General features: G+C 38.2%; 1 protein-coding gene across 1 annotated transcript in view; it reads right to left on the reverse strand.

The window, feature by feature from the left end:
• HGF (hepatocyte growth factor) overlaps positions 1 to 18,730 on the reverse strand; it is a 55,222-nt gene extending 36,492 nt beyond the window's left edge. Inside the window, exons 1-4 of the mRNA XM_071552726.1 lie at positions 18,506 to 18,730; positions 6,481 to 6,646; positions 1,593 to 1,705; positions 877 to 991 (exon numbers count right to left, since the gene is read on the reverse strand). Coding sequence (XP_071408827.1) covers positions 877 to 991; positions 1,593 to 1,705; positions 6,481 to 6,646; positions 18,506 to 18,581 — 470 coding nt within the window. The 5' untranslated portion in view covers positions 18,582 to 18,730. The remainder of the gene's footprint in view (positions 1 to 876; positions 992 to 1,592; positions 1,706 to 6,480; positions 6,647 to 18,505) is intronic.
• Between the last annotated feature and the right edge of the window lie 6,594 nt (positions 18,731 to 25,324).

A 25,324-nucleotide genomic window follows, 5' to 3' on the forward strand; every position in this document is an offset into this window, starting at 1 on the left:
TAGTCAAAGAGTAGACCAGTACTTGATAGTCCTTTAACTGGTTTCCAGCAATGTTTGCTGTGGATGAATCTATTTCTATCATTACTCTTACTGGTTTCATGTTTTGGCTTTCTTCTCTTTTCCTTTGCCAATGGAATTCAACTAGTTTTACTCTCAAGATGTAGATTTGGGCTCAGTTTTTCACGGTATCAGGTCTTAAGCTGAAAATTTGAGTCCTGTACCAGCTGCTGCATCAGTCTTTAGTTATTGCTGATATGATATGAAGGAAAGAATTTCAGTAGTCTCTGTTGCCTGGCCTAAGTGCTCTATAGAGTTTAACATATTCTACAAATAAAAGAGATTTTACCGTAACTATGCAAAATATAATAACAAAATATAAATTCTCTCTCTCTCCATATATATATAATATATGTATATACACACTATATATACTATATAAATACTATATATGTACACACAACAAATAGATGGGTGAATATCCCCCAACTTTGTAATAACAAGGGTTTTTTTTAAATTGCTCATACTCTGGGAGATGATTAGAAAATAGCGATAAACTTTCAGACCTCAAGCTGAAGTTATGCAGATAGTTTTTTTCTGTCAGTAGTTAAGAGAGATCAAAAGGATATAAACAGCTAAAAAAAAACTGACACAGGAATGGTTGGGATACAGACACACAGGCTGGCATTAAAAGAGACTTCTTTGGAGAAAGTCCAAGAAGCTAAGGATTTGCTTGGATCTGTAGAATGACATCTCTTGGAGGAAGGCAAGAAATATCTAAGAGATTTTGTTGTCTAAGGTTAGTTTTCCCATAAATTCTTATGCTTTATGGAAACTGTCTGGACACTATTCCCATTGTCTCTGCTCCTGAACTCTTACCTGTGCTCATGGGGGATCATTGAATTCCAAGCCTGACACTGGATGCCACTTTTGGTAACAGATATGGTTCCTTTATAGTCTGCTCCTTTTCCAGTGATACAGTTCCTGACATAGTCTGTTGAAACAAAGGAGAAAAAATTTGGAGTTTGGTTAATGTATTAAAAATTAAAGTTCATCATCTTTTTTCATATAAAAATAATATAGTTTAATAGCCTTTAAATACTTAATTATTCAAAATACTGTTTAGCTGTTGTACATTCCTGTCCTATTTCTTTTTTCTTTTCTTTTTCAAACTACTGATCTTTAACTGACCTAAAAAATCCTCTGGAAAGTGTTTCCAACATGTCTGATGGAACAAAACTGTTTGTCTGAGGGCTTAAGTCTTCCCTTCATTAATGAAGTAAATAAGACTACTATTACATTAAAAAATGTTCACACAAAGTTGAGCTACTAAGTAGTAAGCCAAAGTAGCAAGTCAGACAATATGCATGACGGTAGGTGAATAGGTATATAGGAAAACTGATCAAATATGTAGACAAACCTGCATGACAGCAAACTCAGGATAAGTGTAAATAAAAGTGTAGGATGCAGCTTTCAAAATGCATAAAACCATCCCATGCCCAGGATGGTCCTACACCCAAAAATCACTGACTGACCTCAAGGATTTTTCCGCCCTCCATTGCTGAAAAAACAAAATCAGTAAATAAATCAGTTACCCTTCTTTTCATACAGATCAAACGCATGGTCTTGCTTCTTTCTCACACCATTTGTCAAGCTGTTGAAGGATAACCAATGGCACCGTTTTGTAACTCTGTCATAAGCAAAGGCCCTGCAAAGAAAATCTGGATGAGAAAAAAAATCTCTTTGTGGTTTATAATAATGACACATGGCCTGCCAAAGAGCATGCAATGACATCAGATTTATTTTTACTGGGAAAGTCAGAGAAACAGTCCAAATTACTATTTAAACCCACAACTCTGCTGACAAGAGCAAAGAAACAAAGAAACTAAATTGATGTGACCATGATGTGACCATTACATTAAATACCAGCTTAGTTGTTCACACTAATCTTAGAGTTTCCTTGTCATTACAGATCTTTATTTTAAAAGTGAGATAAATGTGACTGAGGCAGCATTTGTGTCCCCAGTTCTGCTGTTTTCTTGGGAAAAAAAAAAAAAAAGGAAGAGTCTGAAACATCATTTTTGCTATGCTTACAATATGCCTCTGAAATAGTTCAGTATCTCACACTGATGGCTTGAGCAATAAACAAAATTGTAATAGTGCACCTACAGTCTGTCCTTGTTTTGCTTTTGTTTTCTCTTTTTCCCTTATTCTAATTACTTTCAAGGATAGAGTAAAATGTGTGCTGAATTCACTGGATTTGGGGGAGGGCAAGAAAGATAAACAGAAGTCAGAAGAATAAAACCATATTTTTCAATATTTGAAATGAAACATGCAGACCTTTTTATCTTAATGTGATTTTGAAAGGATAGTCTTTAAGTGTAGGCAAAATATTTTAAAGGACTTAAGGAATACAACTCACTGCCTTAGAGGGGGAAAATTATTCCAATAAGGAAGGATAAAATAAGGAAGGGAAAAATCCCACAGGTGTTTTTCCTCTTTTTTTTTTTCATTAGAACCAAATAACAAATCGCCAACATCATACTATTGCCTCTAACCTACACAAAATCTACATTCCTATCAGTGATCCCATACCTTCTCAGAAATTTTATTCTGATCTGAGAAAGCATTTTAACACTACTTGGCAATATTGAAAAGACACACAGATTTCTTACACTTCAGCCATACTTTTGCTGTGCCATATTCCTGAGCACGGCATTCCTAACAAAAAACTGTTTGATCTTCATTTAATTCACCGTACAAGCTTTCTGTGTGAGATCTTGCTGGCTTTACTTAAAAATATTACAAGATCCAATCCAATCTCTCCAGTTTTCTCACTTTCCAACATCTTCTTCATTATCGTTTCCATCACCAAACAGATTTTTCATCCAACTGCTCTCTCTACTCTGTTGACTTCAAATGTTTCCAACCTGCTAACCTTCATCCTTCTGCCCTTGTGCAGCCTTCTGTTCTCTTCTGGCTGATTCTCAAATACGAGCATATCCAAGTGCCTCTAACTCCATCTTCACAAAAATATCCTTGACCTTTCCTGCCTTTCCAATTACATTCTCCTTTCCACTCCTCCCTCCTAAAGTGGGAATGCAGAATGCACTGTTTACAAACAATTCTTTCAGTTTTTGCCTTTCAGTTGCCTTTTGGTTTCTTTCCAGTTTGGCTTCAACCACTCCTGCACATAAAAGTTTCTAACAATCTTTTCTTGGACCCAAATCTGAAGGGTTTTTGCACTTCCAAAGTCAACATATTTGAGCAAATTCTTGGACTTTCTTCTACTGATAAAGCTGATCACAACAATTTTTTTTAAATTGCTTTTTGTACTGAAATAGTTGGTAGATTTTCTGATCAGGTACTGAAATTCCATGATCTACACTGGAATTCCTTCCTGTGTAAATACAGACACACCAAACAAAAAACAAACACTGAGGCAGGGACAACTTTGTAGCTAAGGAGGGGACCTACCTGCGAAAGTCACCTGCATAGACAGTAAAATAGTAACTACATTGGGTTTTTTCTCATCCATAGGAAACATAGGGGGAAAAACTGCAAAGGTGACTGAAGGAAAACAACGGAAATAATGGACTGCAAGGGGTGATGAAACAAAGGAATAGAAGAGCTTAGCAGCAGCAGATTGATAAAGCTAATAGGGAAGGCAGAAAAAGATGCACAGATATTTATGAAATCAAAAAGACAATATAAGTGAATCTAAGGAGTTCTTTGATGGAGGATTTTAGGAATAATGTTATGGAAAAGAAACAAGACCAGATAAGGATCTTGTAACTTAGCTGGAAATGAGCAAGATCTGAGCATGCATGACAGCAAGGGAATAGAGGAAACATCTGTTCTGAAAAGTGACATGTATTAGTTACAGCAAAAAAGTGCCAGAGTTAAAAACATAATGATGAACAAACACTAAAAATTTACTTGCAAGTGTTGTAGAAACTCATAATAAATAAAAAGTTGTCCTTTTTTCCCACCAGAAAAATAAGGAGTGGCTGATACTTTGTAAGTCTATAGTGTCTGAAATCTACTACTTTATCACTTTCTGGCAGAAAAGAAACCTAATCTTTTTCCTGCTTATGTACCTCACAGTGTACAGACCCAGACGTTGCTGCTCCCAGTGTTATTCTCACAATTATACTACAAGGTAATTCTATTTCATTGGATATTAATGCTTAAAAAAATTGAGTATACATCCAGAAAATAAAACGTCAGTGCTGTGGCCCAAATGCTGGAGAATGGATATGGAGTATGAGAATCAAGTCATGAAAACATCAATACACAAAGGAAAATCCAAGTCTTACATTTCAAGTGTTTAAAATGTCATTTTGTGTTACTGCTTATTTTAGAATGCTCACTCAGCAAGGGGTAACCAATTGTTTCTCATTTAACTTGGCAACAAATTTCACCTTGTAGTAACCAAATGCTGGTATGAAATTAAAGACTATGATCCTAGGAATAAAAGGGAAACATTAGTAATCACTTGTCCTTTAAAAGGGAACACATGTCAAATGCGTGTTTACAGTAGCATCAAAGAACTGTTCACACTACAGTAGGACTCATCTAGGGCCAAAATGAAAACCACAAGGATGTTCTGAGATCCCAGAAAAGAAAATTCCACTTGCTCTGCTGCATGGCAGAAGCATAGAGAAGACCTGATCACCCACACCACTTCCTTTCTAAAATCATGACAGGAAAATGGGGCATTCAGAGAATGAGGCTTCAGATTTGTAATTATTTTTGATATTCAGTGCAAAGCAGTTGCATGATAGATTGCAATTTTGGTATCTGTGAGCAGGAATTTTCCAGGCTGTGTTCTCAAAGTCTCTCATGGCTCCTCTATGTTGCTGTATTGACAGATTAAGCCAGGGAGAATTTGCCCCTTAAGGAATCTATCAGAGACTAAAATCCTCAAGGAAGGGGAACAAATATGCAACAATCTCACCCAGGACAGGAGAACCACGAACAACCGGAGGGACCAGGCTCTAACCACTTCCCACCAGCTCCTCAGCTAAGGAAGGGAGAGAGCAACAAACCACTCCCCCTCTGCTACGTGGAAGACACGTGTGGAATACTTGTAACTTCTTTAGATACAATGGTTACCGAGGAAGCTATGGGTCAAACTATTACATTCTGTCCCAATAGAAAAAAAAATCCAGAAAAAAAGAGAACATTTTAACAATTCAGACAAATTCTAGATTAATATTAATGTAAAATAGAATAGGCAAATATAATGATTAAATTTTTATTTTCAGAACACAGAAGGTACCATCCTGACTGGCCACAACTAGTTTGAGACAAATTTCCTAAGCTGATGTTTTAATATCGCATTGTTGTTTGCTTGATATTATTCAGAATTTCTTTTACACTGTGAAACCTAATTTTGTAATTCTCCTCACTGCTTACCATCAGAACTCAAGGATGTCTTGCAGTATTGAATACAACCTGATCCCCTTGGCAGTGACAGCAGTGGAAGCTCTGCCAATAGGAAAAGGAGTGGCTTGCACCATGTGAAAAGTATTAGTGCCTGGAAAATATTTTCTATCAGAAAAGTGTAAATCTTGTTCATTGTTTACATATACAAATAGAGTACAGAACAGTACAAACTAGATCTTGAAACACTGGAATTAAAGGCTTACAGAAGAATAAGATCACAAGGAAGAGCTTTTGTTGTAGCAATTGTCAAAACTTTTTTATGTTTTAGGTTCATGCTCACATTTGGCCCGGTATTCACCAATACAGAAATCATCCATTCTCTCCAAGATTCTCCTGCATTCATGGTCTTTCATTTATTGCTAATGGTCTAGACTAAGAGAGGCCAAGGGGATCATTTAAGTCTAATATGTAAGAAAAATAATAATGATTTGTTCCAAAATATAGTAGAGCATATGTATAAGGCAGAGAAGCAATCAGCTGCATGATGTATTTCTAAGAGACAGCCGATGCTGAAGGATAGCTATCCACAGCCCAGAAGGACTGATGCCATTATATCATATTCATAGTATTTGCCAGTGAACTTCAGCAGTGCATGTATCTGTGCTCCATGTGTGGGGTTCTCATTGATTTCAGCAGGAGTAATGTGCAAAGAATGAAGACAGAATATGGTCTGAAGTGGTGCTGAAATACTGCAGCTGTGATGTGTGACAATAACCATTTTATAAGAGACATAAAAATCTCAGAATTGCTCACCAAAGTCTACAGTGCAGCCCAAGTCATCCACATCTTAACGTGAGTAAATTTTTTTAGCTATGTATGGAAAGGATCACAGATTGGACAAGCTAAGACAGAAAGAAGAGAATGACACTCTCAGGATAGGTAGAGCAAGATCACTGGAATCAAAAATCACAGTCTTTGAGTTATTCTCAATACACACAGCTACTGACGATAACTACAGAGAGACCTTTGGTCAAAGGCTGTACATGCTTCACTGGGGGGAGGCGAGGGAGGAATAATAGTTACATAACTTACTTGCAAGTGAATGAGAGGCCCTTGTTCCTGCTGCATCTCTTGGCACACTGCTCAGTGGTATTTAACAGCTTAGTTTTCACTTCCAATGTTTTGTTTACTTTAATGAGCATCAATTCTCCTGTTTTTTTGAAATCATGAAGAGAACTTCTCCTTTTTCCTTTACCCTCTAAAAAAGAAGCAAAGAAAAAAATAACAAAAGAAATTAAAAACCCCACACTGAAAAGGGGGTACTATGATTAAACATGGCATTAGATATGGATAACATTTAATAGGAACTATAGGATCGTCATTCAGTATCTAAAGCATAGAGAATGCTACAAAAATAAGGTAAAAGCAGAAAATGAAGAATTGATTATTTTAGATGGTGATCTCAGTTCTTAAAACCAGAAATAGTAGGAATTATAGCAAAACTAGTTTTAAATAAAGATTGCAAAATGCTGTAAAAAGGTAAGAGGAAAGTTTTTCACCCTTTGTAAATTTTTTTTCAGAACTACTAAACTATGCCTGATATAATCTGAAATCTTGTAAATATTTCCATGAAAAACTAAAGAGAAAAATGTTGTCACTAGCTGAATGGGATAAACTGTTCTTAGAAGAGTAAACTTATCACAAATTGTGAAAAGAAGTGGATTTTGGAAGTGACACAAAATAATCATTGGTCCTCTCTCTGCTCCAGTGAAGTCTCAGTGTGAGTGTTGTGTCCAGTTTAAGTGTGACTGAACTGGAGTTGTTAGCTTACAGAAAAGATTATGAGGTCAAACAGAGGCCATACCATGGAAAGTCTGTACTGTTGCAAAGATTTCTGCAAAAATGAACACACTGATCTGGTTTCCATGCCTCTGTGAAAGGCCCAGAGGAGGAGGTATAAAATTCTGTGAGGAAGATTGGCTAGAGATGTTTGGCTGAAGTGCAAGAGGAAAAATCTTTGATATTTGCAAGAAAACCCCAGAATTTTCTCAATATTTATTTATATTTTTACCTTGCATTCCATAAAAGAACAGTCTGCCAGTGTAGCCTGCTGTATCATCTGTGAAGGCAGAGAAGTACATCTGGAGAGTAATTATCCCTATTCTGTCAGATGAGTAACATAGGGAAGATGTATTGCCATGGATCTATTTTTTCCTATTTTACTCAATGATCCAAGATAATCCTTTTGGATTAGATGGCTAATCCAGGTAAGGTTAGGTGAATAAATTCCTCCTTAGTTTACAAAGTAGATAATAGCATTTTCCATAACTTATTTCCATATAGCTGTATTCACAGATGTCCTTTTATTTTTCTCTACAGAATCTGCAGCAATAATGGAACACTAATGCTCAGGTTCAATTTATTAAATTTTGCCAGAGTTTTCCAAATATATAAAAGCTGAGCCTAGTGCTCTGTTACCCTGAATAGACAGTTCCTCATGCAAGCATAGAGTGCACTTAGGCCAGTGCATTTTTGCTTGGTGCACTTTGCAGAAGCTCAGAGTAACTGTAAAGTACAAGAACTGATGCTCTGGAGGAGCCACTGACAGCTCCACATACTCTAAAGCCAAAGAGGGCTTAAGGGTGTTCCCCTTGCAGAACTTCCATCCTGATCATTAAGTGAGTTCACATTTTCACTGGATTCAGCTAAATCACACCTCTCAGTGGTGAGTTATGCCTAAGACACTTAGAAATACACCAAAGACATTTAAATCAGATCTCATCAAATTTCAGCTTAAAAAAAAAAAAGGAAAAAGAAAAAAAAAAAGAAAAAGAGCTGCAATATCCCTATAAAATAATCTTCACTCCATTCTACTCTCTTTCTTTTTGAACTGATGAAGGCAAACTGGGTTATTTCCAAGCATCTAATATATCACAATTTTAATTCCAATCACAAAAATTTTAAGAATAAAAGGAAGTTATTTTTCTTCAAATCCATGTTATTATTGTATGAAGAAGAGTTTGATGAAAAACTCAAATGCTAATAATTTTGGTGTTGTGTAAGGGACTCATATCAGCTCTCTTAAGCATTTTCAGCCTTCTATTTGTGCAGTGTACATGTACCCAACATGAATCACTATGTTTGGATCAGCTTCCTGTTATTGGAAACTGTTGTGTCCACATTGAAGCTGCTTTATTTTTTGCTGTACCTGTGATAGAGCCAAAGTGCTGCAAAAAAGGATTGCATTTGTTCTTTAAGTCAACCACAGCAAAACAAGTCTTCCATAAAGCTTTTGTGGTGTATTTCTCAATCTATTATCTTCCAAGACATACTTGTCAGTTCTATGTTCTCTCAGCCAAGACTTTTATGTCAAATGGTGGTAAGAATCTGTACAAAAATATCAAAGTATTTTCTTTCAGTTGCTGATGTTAACTTTTCCCATCTACTGATAAACGTCATTATCTTAATTCCCAATGATAACAGCTTCTTAAACTCACCAGCTAGCATGCAAGAAAATGATTTAAAAATCAAGAAATTCTGTTCTGCCTGAAAAACATGATTCACAGTTCTGCTTTTTTTTTCCCTTCTTTTCCTAGCAGTTGTCCAAAGAGGATTATGGGTTTGATCTTGCATTTAGCAATTCATAACAGCCTGATTTACTTTAGCTTTCAAACAACAACATTCTATGTCTTGCCTATAATCCAAAAGGCAAAGGGCCAAGTGCATCTGTGGTGTGACTGTTAGAAACATCAGAATAATGCAAAGCATTACTTTTGAAACTCTCACAACAAAATATATAAAAATAGTGGTCTTTTTGTGTCAAATTAGGTGCCTTTATTATTAAAATCTTAAATCAAATAGTACCTTAGACATGGCCTACATTAAAGTTTAGCATGCAATACACTGTAACTAATGTTACTGATTTCTGACTACCATTCATTTCAGTTTTGTAAACTTTGATTAATCAGGAATTTTGGTATTTTGTGGGCCATGTGCTCTGATGTTTCTTGTAGTTGAATATCATATTACGAAGGAAGTCTGACATTCCACTTAAATTTGAAAATAATAGCAGTTGATTCAGACACAAAGGAATCCAGTCAAATAGGAACCAACATTTTTGCTTCAGCAGAAACAACCACTAACTCAAAATATTTCTTCAGTCAGCTTAAAAACATCCTTAAAAAGGTGAGTGTGGTGCCTTTTTCTATTTCTTAAAAAGAAGTTGAGTAGAAAAGAGAGGTGCTCAGTCAGTGCCCAAGCAAAAGGGAACTGCCACATTTGCTCTAGTAGGATGCAGCACTGGACAAGTACACCACAATCTCATTTGGGATTTCCACAGTCTCTCTGCTGGAGCTCTCCCATTTTCATAAAAGGCTTTAAATATTTACTTAAGAAATAAGATTCCTCACAGGCAAAGACATTTCCCTGGTAGCTACCAGAACACACCTTTGGGTTCTCCTTCTACATTTTCAAATGAGTTTTGTGTAGAATCTTCTCAGATAAGAGTCATTTACTGAGACTGCTCAAACTACAGAACACCTGAGGGAAAAGATTTCCAATAATACCTTTTCCTGGGGCAATCCCAGTCGGTGCCAAAGCAATAATCAGAGATAAAGAAAACTGTGATTCTGCAGCGTTTTTGTAAGAAGATTCACCAGGAGGCTGCAGTGCCTGTATTCCAGAAGATATTTGACTGTAATTTTAATTATATTTATTCAAAACAGCACCAATAACACAGAAAGCTGAGAGTAATGGACACCATAATATACAATATCATAAAAATTAAGACACTTCCTTGATTAGCAAAAGAAATAGATTTGAATCAGCTAAGGTGTTTTGCATTTTGATGTCTTCTGCTCTCCAGGTATTCCCTAATCATTGAGCTCATGAGAAAATGGCAGCAAAGTGGCTTCATTTTTTTCTTCTGGCCTTGTGTCCACACCAAAAAGGGCTTTGACCTCCCACACCACCACATCACTCAGTCCTGAAACTGCCTGATTATGTTCTGCATCTCAAATTAAAATTCACACCTTGCAGAATAAAATAGATCTGATACTGAACTATATGAGAGTCAAGAAATTCAGTATAAATCTAGTTTCAGGTTATTTAGAGTTCAAATACCTAAGCAAGTAGGGTTTCAGACCCTCAGGTCTTCATCTGACCCTCAAAAATTTTTTTGTTCTGCTTTATCTATTAAGTAGTATAAAACCTAATATAGCAAATACAGTACCATTGTTGTGGTAATCAAATAAGCATACAGGATATCAACAGGCTCAAAGATCACCTTTGTCTATTATAATGAGATCAAACACTTCTATGCTCTCTGCAGCAAAATTTTGCAAGGAGACTATCTGACTTTACCTACTTCATTGGTAATCCCTTTCTCCGTCCTCCAGTTTTTTTCTAATACAGATGTATATTTTAGGCTTTAAAGTTATGGTCTTACACAGTACAACTGGAGCATACTGGCTGCCTCTCCTAGAAAAAAATCTCTACTTCTATGGACTTGTCACAGACTCTACAAAACTTTTATTAAATACCAGTTGTGATGCATTCAGCATGTCAGCTTCCAGGGTTTCCAAGTTTCATTCCAGTCTATGCAAAAGTTTGTACTTTCTTAAAGAAACACATTGTGAAGGCTCCTTATAATGTGAGGAAGTTCATTCATTTTGTTTCTTTCAAACTTTGCATCCCACTTTATTATACAGAACAAGCACATAAAAACTCAACATTCAGATTTTCTGAATGACAAGATAAATACACTTATATTAAATGTTTATGTTTAAATTGAGATTCTTAATGAAAACTTGATAGTTTGGGATGGAGTTTTATTTCCCTATTCTGTTTGTTTAGACTTGCAGACTTTGAGCATTTATGAAGCAGTTATTTGCTTTGTTGTGGTAAACTGTCAACTATGTGGCATAATGAATCAGCTTATTTCCTATTATCACATTTTCTAATACAAATAAGCTGGTTGCAGGTCTTCATATCATGGATGAAAAAAGACCTTTTATAATGTCCAGTATTGAAAAGAATATGGACACTCATATAATAGCACCACTGTTGTTTTTTTTTTGTTTGTCAGATGTGAGAAATTAACTAAATCTATGGGGAAATAAAATAAATCAAGAAAATTAAGATACCTGAAGTCCTTAGGCTAGCAGATGCTGTCAAGAGAACTGCAGGAATCCACTGCAGTCCTTCCAAATGGAGAATGAAATACAAAATTAGATGGCATGGGGATAAAATCATAAGAGGTAAATTTTTCACACTCTGTGCCAGAAGCTCAGAGAAGTTGAAGATTCAAAATATATTCCAGTGAATAAAAATGTCATATAATTTGACACAATTATTTCAGAAATATAACAGAGACACAGTCTCTTTCTCTAGTATCAACTGGCATTTGAGATGTTTGTTTAATATTTTGTGTCATGTTTGTAATGAAATGAAGTCACTTGACCTTGAGCAGTTAACAGATGGACTAATTACAGATTGAATTATTTGTGTTGTAATTGATAATCAGGTCAGAATGTTAAGATGGCATTAGCTATTAACTTAATTTTGCAAACAATCATCACTGGAAGCCAAAGTAAACCAAATTTCCCTAATGAGTTAGGAAAAGAAAAAAAAAAAAGACAGTTGAATTTCATGTGATTTAATACTTGGGAGGAGGAGGGTGGGAAATCAGAAATCTACCATAGTATGAAAGACCTTCAAGAAAAAAGAAAATAAAATTTACCAAACCCTAAACACATCTGAAATGAAGTTAGAAAAGCACAGTCCAACCCAATAAACATATCAAAAATTTTTTCAGGGAACAGCAAACTTGACAAAAATCACAGGGTAGTTTATATTTATAAGTGTGTATCTGAATAGGAAAACAAAATACAAATAGGCAAATAAAACAGGAAAAGCAAAAATCCACAAAACTCTGTATTATCACAGTTTCAGATTATGAAAACTGAATGCTTATCTCAGTACAAACAGTGACAATTTAATATGAAAATTAAAAATAAAGTATTTCTATGTGCATAGAACAGCATTTGGCAAAATTTGCATGAGAATCAAAATCATTGAGTAGGGTTTGAAATAAAGCAACAGTTGTTGTCATGTATGTATTGAACAGTATGTAAATCCAGTGAAGTGTTTGACTTGTCTATGAAACATGATACAAGGGATACTTTTCATTAAATTTAATAATGTTTTTCCAAGACAATGCTTTTCAAAGGATATAAAACATCAAGGATAAATTGAATACTGGTGCATGCCTCAGTATAATGGCACAAATATATTGGCTTCATTAAGTAAAAAGGAAAAAACTACCAAAAAACCCTAAACTTGACCAGATGGTGGAAGTCGTTGTTACTAAATGCTTTCAGATACCACATGCTTAAGTTAACAGTATGGTCACAGTAATAAGAGAAAATGTGTTAAAGGTGAATGTTGGTACTAAGATCGTTAATAGGGCCCACAAAGTATTGTCATTTATGTGAACAGTTAGAAAATATTTTTTGAACAAATAAATTCAAGGAAACTTTCTCTCTTAAATCAAATACTACCAGGTTCATTCTGACAGAGGAACTTAATGCTCAACACCTTTAACTTGCTTTCATTTACTTTGAATTTTCCTTATGCTTGTTTTAGTATCAGAAATGTCCAGATTTCTGGCTAGAGTGCAAAGTGAACACCTTTTTCAAATGACTTCTAATTTGGGAAAAAAACAAAAAAGGAGAAGAGAAAGGCAGACCAACATAATGAGAAACTGAAACAATCTGAATTGTGCCTAAGAAAAAGAACTTTTTAGATTGGAAAGACTTAGACACCAGATTCAGTTTAATGTGGTTATTTATGTAAGACAATAATTTGGCGTGAAAGAAGTTTACCGACCATACCCATAAAATCTGCAGTCAGCTGTGTAGATTGAAAGTCACCAAAAAAGAACCAGCTCTCCAAGGAGGCATTTCTAGCTTGTCACAACTAAAAAGTTTTTCAGAAAGGTACCTAGAGAATGATGTGACTATTTTAACTTCTGAAATCTACTTTCTTGGCAGAAGAGCCTCATGGTAAAAAATCTACAATTTTTAGAAAGTAGTTTGAAATACATATGACTATCCATATAATATCTATATATAATACAGAGATAATGATTTCCTTATTTTTACATTGGCTCTCAGTCTAGTTGTTAGGCAGATTCAGGAAATTCAGGAAAAAGATATTTCTTTTTGGCTTTACATTACATATTATCACACACACACACACACACACACACACACACACACACATCCCTTATTAGCAACTGTGATGACTGGAATGTTATTGAGAACCCAACTTCATGTTTATGCTAAGTCCTGCCTTTGAAACCTACTCCTATAGCTGGTACAAAAGCTCAAGGAGCTAAGAAGAATGCTAACAACTGATAGTACTTTCTAAAGTTGGGTGGCAGCTGCAGAAGGAGAGCTCTTTTTCTTCCAAGAAAAGGTTATCTGCTCAGCAGGATGCTGGGACCCATTGGCAGAAACAAACATGCTGCACTTTATATTCTGACTTGATGTATCTCACATCTGGCTAAATCGATGAGAGAATTTTCCCTTGTAAGATTTGTCTTCTTATGCATTGTGCCCAAGAATTAAATCCCCACCATTTCCCATTGCATTCCACAGTCTTCACAAGCATTTGGTGCCTCCTCTGAGGCACCCAGCATGTTGTGCACTTCCTTTGTGATGGTGTCCCAGAAACTGGATATCTGGCCACGGAGTGAGGGCTAAGGAGAAAAGCACAAGTAGGAAGGGCAGGGATGGGTTTGGGCAAAACAAAGAATGACAGTTGACTGAGGGAAGCAAAACAGCCCCTGTGTGGAGTGATGTGAGCCTTGCTGCATGTTGTATACATAAAAATAGTGCTTCTAGCCAAGGTTGGCAGTCACAGGAAGAGCTGGAGCTGAGCAGGAGCAGAGGCAGCAGCCAGTCCCCAACTGGGCCAGAAGCAACGAGGACTGCCAGGCATGGCTGGGTTCATCAGACAGCACATGGGTGGAGGCCCACAGGCCATTGAAAACTCCCACAACTAGATTTTGCCAACACATTTGACTAATCTGAAGCACATTCCCAGCTCTGCTTTGCCTCAGTGCTTCTTTATGTGTAGGTACTATGTTCAAGAACAGCTCTACATCCTCTGTGGGCAGTGCCACAAAATCCTACAGAAAAAGATGGGGAAATAGTGAGGATGTCCTTACCCCTACCCAGTTGTTTGCAAATGCCATACTTCCCCCCTGCAAGGTTCAAACATTGCTAGCATTATGTCAGTTCTCTTACTACTCCTGCTTCCCAAATAAGAATGGAGATCAATCCTTTCTCACCTCTATGATCAACCCATTCTCACCTCAGTGCTGTCTTCCAGCCTCTACTCTTCCACTCCACCTCAACACTGACGGGAAGGAAGTGAAATTCCACCACTATCCAGTGCAAGAAATTAGAAAACATTCAGGGTATTTTTTTTTCTCTACATCAAGGTTTTACCCAACAAGAGGCCCAGTTATCCTGCTTTCAAATCTCCTTGGAAAAGTTTGAAATACTTAAGTGGCACACTAATGTTCAGCATAAAGATCCAAAGGGGAGATAGTTCATTCTCTGAGAGAGACTGTACATTTCTTTTCCAACCCTGGCCTCAGTTGAAGTATTACAATAATGACAGATGAGCTCCTCCAATAAGAGGCTTTCCTTTCCTTGACTTCAATGGTTGATTTTCCAGAGTTTTACGCAACATTTTAATCTCATGTCTTTCAACTCTATATTCTCCTGCTATGTTGCTTATGAAAATGGCATTAATAGAAACAGAAAATCTGTTAAGCAGGGTAAGTGCTGCATTACAAGTCAGAGCAAAACAAGCAACCCATGGCACTGAGCACCAAAAGGATTCCATTAAACAGAAGGAATACACTCTTCCAACTGGCAGAGTATAATTTTGCATTGTTGACAGTATATAGCATAATAATTATCTACAGCTGGGATGGGAAAATATAAATCACATTAATTTTTTAAAACATATTTAGCTATGCAGACCAGAGGAATACACAACATTCATACATAGATTATGGCTATGGGATTTTTTTATTTTATTTTTTTAAGCAATAATTATATATAGGAACTAAGTACAACTCCCACATCTTCACTAGAAGCTGCTTGACATCATCCAAACTCCGGAAAGTGCTGAGAAATTAAACACACTTGGCTAACAGTCTTTTCACAGAAAAACATATTTTTAATTTAAATAAAACTTTATCATTCACTCTTTTGCATCATGCCAATCTACTCATTGCTTTGATTAAAAAGTCATTCTTAGTTTCACTAGATGAACATTATTAAAGAGATACTGTCTAAGAATACTGGATTATAAGAATATCTGAACAAGAAGGAAAACTCCCTGATAAAGTTATTAGCTAGAGATTAATTTCTCTGTGGAAGTGACAGACTTACAGGATATTGATAATGACTAGGCAAGTACTCTATAGGAACCACGCACGTTTATCTTTCATCAATCACTGTCTTATCTTTTACATATTAAAAAGAAACTCAGAAACTGATAGTGCAGACAGCTTGCTGACATATGTAGGCAAATCTTAATCTTTCTTTAAAACATCCCAGTAAAAAAGAAACCAGCATCCCATACAAAGATAACATGTTTGCTTAGAAAGCAATCACTGTATTTTTAGAAAGAAATGACACAACTTTCGTTTCCCTACACAGAAAATATCCAGACATTTTTGTTGAAGACCATATATTTTTAAAAAGAAGGTAAGTACAATGGCAGCATGTGATAAGAGTCATATTTCTTGCCAGTAAGGCAAACAATAGGATTGATTAATATTAAGACAGGTGGGGAAGGAAAAATTAAGAAAGGGAGAGTTGCCAAGAAACCGTCACTATGAAAGTTGGCGAGAAAACAAGTTCTACTCTGAAAAACGCTGAAGTTTTGGAAATCTAATTTTTCTCCTCATCAAGATAGACCATCCATTCCAAAACTGGAAAGCCTATTAGTTAGAAAAAGAATCTTATTCATCAGCCCCCTGATATAGGGAGTACAGACCCGGTCTCTCACTATCTCCTGTTGGAATACTAGATAGGTCAAATATTCATTGAACTTGGTAAACTACAGAGCAGTGCTAAGAACCAACAGTCAGGGAGAACAAGGACTTTCATTCAAGAAAAGCATCCTGACTATGAAGAGAGCAAAGCATGACATAGTTTCTTATGAGCTTGGCTATAACCAGTTTTGTATCTTTGGCTCCTGGAATAATGTGTGGGTGTGGCTATGGATGTGTCTGCCGTGTTTGTTTTGCTTTTTTTCTTCTAACTAGCATATCAGTTGATGAGTTTCTGTCACAGGTGAGAGTTTCTTAACAGCAGGTACCACAAGTCATTGGATATGTTTCCTGCTCCATATTTCGCTTTCATTTGATTTGAGGGAAACAAACCAAAGGCATTTCCTCTTTAACAGGAATTAATTTTTTAAAAAGTTTTGATTTGCCAACATTTTCCAGGAAAAAAAATTCTCAGAAAGCTCCTAACCATCTCTAGTCACCACTTTTCAGAGAAGTTTCATGTCCAAAAAATGGAAATTGCAATATACATGGAAAAGGAGTTCAGAAAGCGTAGTATCACAGTGTCTGTATCTCTGTGTCACCTGCTAAGAATGCCTGTGAAAACAATATCCTCAATGAGCAGACTGAGCACAGAAGCTCTAGTGAGATTGCTCAGCATCCTACAGAACCACACTCTTACTTGCAGGGGGAAAGCAACAGATTTTACTGCATGTGATGCTGCTAATCGTTTTGTTACTTGCCCACTCAGATCACAAAATATTCCACTTTGAAATCCTACTTTTAAAAAAATATTTTTTTTAAGCAGAAAATGTAGTTACATCTTGGAAGTCATCAGCATTCCTTGCCATACATATCATCTGATGCCCTCAGACCTTGCCCCAGGATTCAGCTGCCACATGTCCCTGTCCTTCCTTGGCCCGCTCCTGGCAGATTCTTTCCCTGAATTGTGCCTGTCCTTTGTTTCTGTCTGTGCAAAGGTCTGACCCTAACAATGTTGCCGGAAGGAAGGAAAGGTTTTCAGAAACCTTTACAAACTTTTTTTCATTAAATGTCTTCCCAGAGGGCCAATAGAAGGACAGAGTTGGCTCTTCAGATATCCAGTTCAAGGGGGACACTTCTGGAAAGAAATTCAGCTAAAGAGCATCCAATACTTGATTACTTATTGTTTGTTCCTTGCCCCCCTCCACCTCCCGGATTTCATCGGGAACATCTAATGAAATTACAAGTATTTCGGTCTGGAAATAGCATGTTCATGCTGCTGAACTTCAGCAAGGTCATGCCCTTTAAGCAACTCACTGTCCTCTGTTTGGGGTATTCCTTGTCAACTTCTGTTAACATTTATTCTACCCCTGGAAACTGAGGGTACATGGTCCTGCCCTGATAACGGTCGGGAACACCTTTTGGGCAAGGATGAGATATTCTTCTCCTCTCTCCCAGCTTCCAGGTCTGCCCGTCCTGAGCGAGCCCCGCGTCCCGCTCACCCGGGGAGGCGGTGGCGGGAGCACTGGCCGCTACGCAGACCCCGGGACGGGACGACACGGGACGGGACGACACGGGACGGGACGACACGGGACGGGACGACACGGGACGGGACGACACGGGACGGGACGACACGGGACGGGACGACACGGGACGGGACGACACGGGACGGGACGACACGGGACGGGACGACACGAGACGTGCCTCCCGCAGAGCTGACTCGGACACCCTGCGCGGCCGGAGCGCGGCTTGTCCTGACCACCGCAGGCTCCGCTCCGCTCCTCTCTTCTCCTCACCGCACCGCCCCGCACCGCTGCGCTCCGCGGACGCGGGGCGGGCACCGGCGCACCCAACCCCGCCCGGCAGCGCAGGTGGAGCTGCCGGGTGCTGAAGGCGGCGGGGTCTTCCCGTTCGCTCGCCCGCCTCACCTGCGGGGTGAACCCCGAGCACCCACCCTGCCCTCGCGGAGCGGGGGAGAAGGAATGTGATGCGCCTGCGAAGCGGACGGGGGGTCTCTAGCGAAGTGATAGAAGGACTGACCTGCCGCGGGGATGGCGGTGGGCAGCAGCAGCAGCTGGTGGAGCAGCAAGGCTGGCAGGAGGTGGGTGGCCCGCATGTTGCTGGCGCCCCACCTGCGGCTGGCGGGGAGGAGAAAGGGAGATGGCTCCTCGGAGGGACCCCGTGCACCGCCGGTCACTAGAGGAGGCAGAGTGAGCCGAGGTTTTTATTGCGATGATCTAAGTTTGTTGTGCGATTAACTGGGAAGATCTGGGTCCCAACTCCCTCTTACGGTAAGAAACTGTTTAACATCCCCTCTCTGCCTCTTCTCCTCCCTTCCTCAGGAGCTGTCTCCCCTCCCTCCCGCCCCTCAATCAGCCCAGAGAGAGGGCTTCGACCGCCTCATCCCTCCCTCCATCTTTCCCTTTCTCCTCCCCCCCACCGCCCCCGCCCCCGCCTCTCTTCCTCTGTCGCTTGGCGGCTCGAGAGAAGTAGCCGGGCCGGCCCCCTCAACTCTTGCCCCGGAGCTGGTGTCTCTTGCTGCAGTTTCCCGGAGCATCCCCTCAGCCCTTCCTAGCCTCACAGCTCCCATTGCTGTATCACCTGTAGCCAGAATAAACCTCTCCTTCCCTGCAGAGATCTCCCTCCACAACGTTCCATTTCCTCCACCTGCCCCTTGGTTTCATCCCCAGGCAGCACCATCCATAGCCAGTTCAGTGGGACTCTCCCACCCCATGGCCATTTTCTCTGTAAGGAAACACCTTTCCTCCGACCTTCCAGTGCCTGCCCCCAGCCACTAGCCTGGCCTTTCCATCACCCTCTTTGGCTATCTGACAACTGCCACTTCCCCAAAATTGTGGCAACTCTGGGGAATTTAAAGGTCAAGTATCAGCTCCTGGCATAACTCCATGGAGACAAGCTTCAGTCCAAAGTCATATCTGACCTTCCTTCTGTCGCAGGCAAAGTCATCGTAATTTCTCTCTTGCACTTCATTTTAACCTCATGGAAGCAATGACATTGGGTTTTGTTTAAAGTCATGAGACTGGCCTTCATGACACACAAGTGTTCAAAAATAAACACTTGAGGAAAGGATTTGCCTTAATTTAAACTGTTCCTTTCTCCCATGCACCCACCTACTGACTACAGCACAAGTGTGTGACAACAGAGGAATCCATTTCCCTCCATTTTCCACGAATAAAACAGAGACCTGCATGTGGCCCCATGCCACGTGAGTCTGAAAAATGTATCTCCTTCTCCAGCCCAGACTTCTCTGCCCATACTGCTGATAAATACCTTTTGGTGAAACAGCTTTTCTTAAAAAACGGTTGTTTCCCAATCCTTAAATAACTTTTAATCAAGTATTTCTAAAACATTTATATATAGGGGGTTTTTACACAGTGCTCAGTGCTCAGTGGCAAAACCTAAAATTTCCGTTTGGGAATTACTGCCTTACTAAATGAAAGTAAAGGGCAAAAGAGAGTTGAGAGAGAGACTGTGAAGCAAATATTTTGAACATTTGGCATTACAGGAAAAGCACATTTATGTGGAAAAAAGTACTTTCTGTTGCAGAATGAGCACTATTTCTAGAGGTTTCAGTTTGTTGTTGTTGTTGTTGTGGTTGTCCTTGTTTTTCTTGTGGGAATAAAAGTTAATTTACTGGAGTTCTATAGAGGTGCACAACCTGAGAAATGGAGAACATATATTCCATTGGCCAATGGCCTTGGGTGCAATCCTTGTCCACTGCAACAGGATAGAACAGGATATCTCAGGGTTTGTTTTCTGTTTTTCTCCCCATCAAAGATAGACAGAAGTATAAACAAAAAGCAACAAAAATAATCATAGCACCATGCTGAGCCCAAAATAGCCACTTTCTGTTATACAGATGTATTTGTCTTGTTGCCCATGCATGTGTTGAGTGACCTTTTTTGCAGAACACAGAATCATGCACATTTAAAGTCAAGTAGATTTTTTTGCCATTGTCTTCCCTGAGGGGAATAGCTGGCCTGCAGTCAGATTTCTCCTGAATTGCAGGAAGATTACTGCCATGTCTCTTGAGGAGTAGGGTGCTCCTTAATGGAGAAAACATTTTGCTATGTGGATTTCTATTATTAATTCATAGTCCTGTAGATTATTCATGATGTACCTCAGTTCTTCATGAAAGCTCAAGTCATGGTCATCAGCTTCTTTGGCTGCATATATTATGCTGAGCAGGTGCAACTTCATTGGTCTGGTTCTGCATTTGTCCAGTTTTGCGGACCTGCAAGAGGACACCTCTGCCTTTTACATAAGCCCTATATATTTCCCCTTGATGGAAAACAGCGAACATGGAGTAGAGGGCCAGGAGCAGAAGGTACCTTAGAAAGATCCTATATATACTATATTCAGATGTTCTATTTGTAGGCAGTCAAGACAAAGATTTGAATCTGGATCTGTGAAATGAAAGTGCTCTTTGGTCCTGCATCACATTCAGTGAAATGCAGTATGATCCTTTTTCTGTCTCTTCTTGCCACATGTATTTTACAAATGAAGAATATTATTTTAGTTCAGGTCAATCAAATTTTACCTTGAAATGAATTTCAGTATGAAGGAAGGCTGCAAAAATCACATTTCATGCTTAAGTTTTCAGAAAGAATTCCATGTTAAGTTTCAGTTTGTACATAGAGTGACTGAAGATCTAAATACAGTAAGTGAAATTAGTAGGTTTTGTGCAAGAATATTCTGTCGTGTTTTCTGACCTTTTGAGAGCATGTTTTGTGGCATATAAATCTCTCTTTTTCTGTTTTTGGAACTTAGCTGAGAGTGGGATTTTTGAGTTGTTGGGCTTTTGGTTTTAGGGGGATTTTTAAAATTTTTTTTGGCAGCTTTGCAAACTTGCCCTAATAACCTACCTTTCAAATCAGTGTAGCTCTGTATGAGGAAAGTAGCATAACATTTCTGTAGGTTATCTAAAAAGAAAAGAGTTAATGCACACTTTAGCAAAGATGTATTTGCTCTGGACTGCCTACATGAGCAAAAAAGAATGAAAACCTTTATTTTGTTTGGAAAAGTAAGCAGACATGACCAAATACATAGAAACTGCTATTTTTATATTCTCTTTTCTGACCATAACCACAGTTAGATCTGTTTTTCAGATGTAACTTGCTATTCAGAAATGGTAGATATTCATAGTTTGAGCAGGAATCTTTACATGTATACAGAGTAATACTAAGTGACAATTAGCTTTAAAGTAAGATTTTCTAAATGAACCATCACCTGTCATATTGATCACCTATTTTGCTAAAAATAAACCTTTTTACTCCTTGATATATCTGGTATGGGTATCACTCTGTTAAAGTCCTACTGGGTAATAAGCCAAATAAAATAAGCAAGCACTTGTAGGATTTATCGTTCAACACAGAGTTGATCAATGAAAAAGTCTCAGGCTGCCTGAGTAGTTTAAGTCAACCAGTTGTGCTTCACATTTCAAGCAGGACAAAATTTTATTGCCTTTAAAAAAAACAACAAAACAAAACAAAAAAACCCACAAGCACTGGTCTTTAGACCAGAAAGCGAAAAGACAGAGGTGTAGACTGCAAGATTTGACACTGTTGAACAAGGCAGATTTTAATCAGAGCTACAGCATATGACAGGTGTCAACATTTGCTGAGGCACCTCAGCTGGAGCCCCAGCTCTGGGGACACATGGTACTTTCCAAACCAATCCCCACGTCTTCTTTGCACAGAAAGGAAACAAGGAAATAGGGTGTAAAAGCTGTGAGGAATAGCAGGAAGAAGAGGATAACAAGATCCATGCACAGGGATTAATATCCAGTTGAAAGGAGAGGCTCAGAAACTTCATAGTCTACTGTTATAGTCAAAAGGACTTTGAATGCCATTATACTAAATGTTGCAGATCTGAACAACTAGTCCCAGAGGGCAGATTCTCCACAGCAGTCCAGTGTTTAGAGCCGTGTACAGGGAAGCAGGAGAGTGGCACCTCAGATGAGGCTTCTTGCTGATTACCTAAGAATGAGGGCAAGCCATACCTCACTCTGAACTGTAGGCACTAACCTGCAGACCCAAGGCAGACACCTTCTGCAAACATGGTGATCACAGGTGACATTCCAAGTATATTTACTAAGCAAAACTGTCCAGCTTTAAACCACCTTATATTACTCTAGCCCGTGTCAGAGCTTACAAAAAAATTAGTCAGAGGCTATTACCTGCATTTGATGCAACTTGGCTTGCAGCTATACAGGTGCACTTCCCTCTGCCCCAAAACAGACTGGTGCAAGCAGGTTCACACCTTGATGAAACATGTTCATGGCACAAACATGCAAAATAATGCAGTGCATATGCAAAATAGGAAACATTCTAGATTATAATTTTATACACAAGTACATGCTTCTATGGGTTTGAAATTGCTGAGGTTACAAAGGAACATGAGATCCAAAGTGACTTGGTTATGTTTGGTTCCACTCATTATAGTTCACATATGTTCATAATATTCAAATATACATCCTTCACAATTCTTCCCACATTCAGACTCCCAGGGTGTTCAGCTCTGGTTCCTAAACCCTAGCCAGGTAATCCAGCATTCATCCCAACAGTCAGTTAATCGCATAAATCCTTATGGTTTTGCTATGTTACTGCTTTTCACATATATGTTATATGCTAACTAGAAAGAGCTCAAATGAATAACAAAAGAATGTTTAAGTTCTAGTAATTTAAGTAATGGAATGGTACTCAATGACAGCAAATGATAATATAACCCTTCAAGATCAGGAATTACTATTCCAAACAGGTGTGAACAATCGCCCCCTCCAAAAAACCCCAAACAAACCAGAACATAATAACCAGAACACAAACAAAAACCCCAAGCAAACAAAAAACTAACCAACTAAAACCAAAACTAAAAATCCCTTATGTCCTGGGTTGAGCTGGCAAAATGCCAACTGTCCAAGACAGATTGAAAGTGTTCCTCCTCCCCCCAACCAGCTAAGGGGAAAAGAAGAGGGAGAGAGGAAAAAAACTCTTCAAAACCAGGTTTATGCTGGAACTAACTACATGTATTTATACAGAAAAGAGAAAACTGAGAGAGAGAACTACAATATAACACACACTTACACAAGTTATGCATATATAACAAGGAATAACTTCCCACTCCCCAATTAATACAAAGCCCTTTAAATTCATAAGTACTCCAAAAGACACTCAGAAAGAAAGAGAAAGTATAACAACAAAATATCTCTACTTCCCTGAATGCAAACAAAATGCAAGCAGAGGCAACAGGAGCAGGGCTTAGCATAGTAGAGGAGCTGCTAGATATCCTCCCCTTAGTGCAGCCATGATGGAACTAACTAAGCCACTCCCACACACTGGATTTTACACTCTTTGAGATGATGTAGTATGGTATGGAATACAATATTATTGGCTGGAAGAAGTCAGCTGTCAGCTCAGCCCAGCTTCAATCAGCTGACAATCCTAGGCCTAGCTGAACTTTAAAACCTAAATTTAGGCCCACCTGGCTAAACCCATAACACCTTACAAACAAAAAACAAAATACCAAACAAAAAACAGAAACAAAAAAGGAAAAATCTATATACAGCATATTGTTATTAGTAGAAAATATCTGTTCACATTTTATCTGATCAAAATTTAGATATTTCCACACCTAAATGCTTTATCTACAAGGAGATCAATTTTGCAAACAAATGTGAATGCAAAATTATTATTTTCATAAAAATTTGCAGTAATATCCATTTGAAGTTTTGGTTCATGTGCTGCATTATGTCTATGTGCTTTTAGAAACAAAAATCCCTCAGAAGAATTTAGTTCCTAGTGTGTATTTAGAGTTTAGATATATTGACTGAGGATGTTAAATGTTTATATTTTCTTGTTTCCTCTTAGTCTCTGAAGTGCCAAGAAATCTGCAAAGCTCATTGGTACTACTGGTAAGTAGATTCTAATGTATTTTGTATTACTCAAGGCCTAACTTGATATGCAAAAGCTTTAAATAGCTTTTGGTTGGTTGGTTGGTTGGTTGGTTTTTTTGCAAGAATGGAAATAAAAATGAACCTCTCTTTGACCTTGGTCTACTAGAATTAAGTTGTGGTACTGGCCTTTGAAAAAACAAAGAAACAAACCAGTAACTGAATGCATTTAATATGAAGCAATGCCCCAGAAGCCCTTAATTTACATGCCATAGTTAAGAATTACTTCTCTGAGGATAGTTACTCTCTATACTATTTGACCATTCAAATATGCATCCATTTGTGCTTCTCCATATAAGTGTTTCACATTTAGCAAATAAATAAGTGCTTTTACATGCTTATTAGAAGATATATTCTCTAGGACAAAGTAGTCTGAAATTCAAAGTTTTGACCAAATTTGTCTGTGGTAATCACTCAGTCTTCAGATCTTCCTTTTTCCAGATGCTGAGGATTTTTTAGTTCAGAAAGTCTTCATGCCTTTGCATATTTAGGTAAAATACAAAGTTTAACCATGATCAAGGAAATCTACATTTGTATATGTAGTTTCAACTACATTTAAAACTCTTTATTGTTAAAAAGGTTGAAAATATCTACCTGAATATTCAGCTGTTAAGAAAATCTCCAGTCATGTTATCTTTAGAATTATCTGTCTTTTAAAGCAGTTTAATAATTTTAGTGTCTGAGGTAAGGTGTCTATATGCCATTTGGACAATACACTTCCTCTGAAATGTTTACATGTACAGATAATTCATTGTCCTTCTGCGTTTCCTAGTTGAAATTTCTTTTCTCATTTAACTGGCTAAACCATAAAACTGAGTGTAGTTTTCCTAAGATCTTTTCATATGTTGAATCTCAAACTGGAGAATAATTTTTTAATTTCCTGGAGCATT

Source organism: Pithys albifrons, chromosome 3, assembly GCF_047495875.1.
Source record: "Pithys albifrons albifrons isolate INPA30051 chromosome 3, PitAlb_v1, whole genome shotgun sequence".
Classification (NCBI taxonomy): domain Eukaryota; kingdom Metazoa; phylum Chordata; class Aves; order Passeriformes; family Thamnophilidae; genus Pithys; species Pithys albifrons.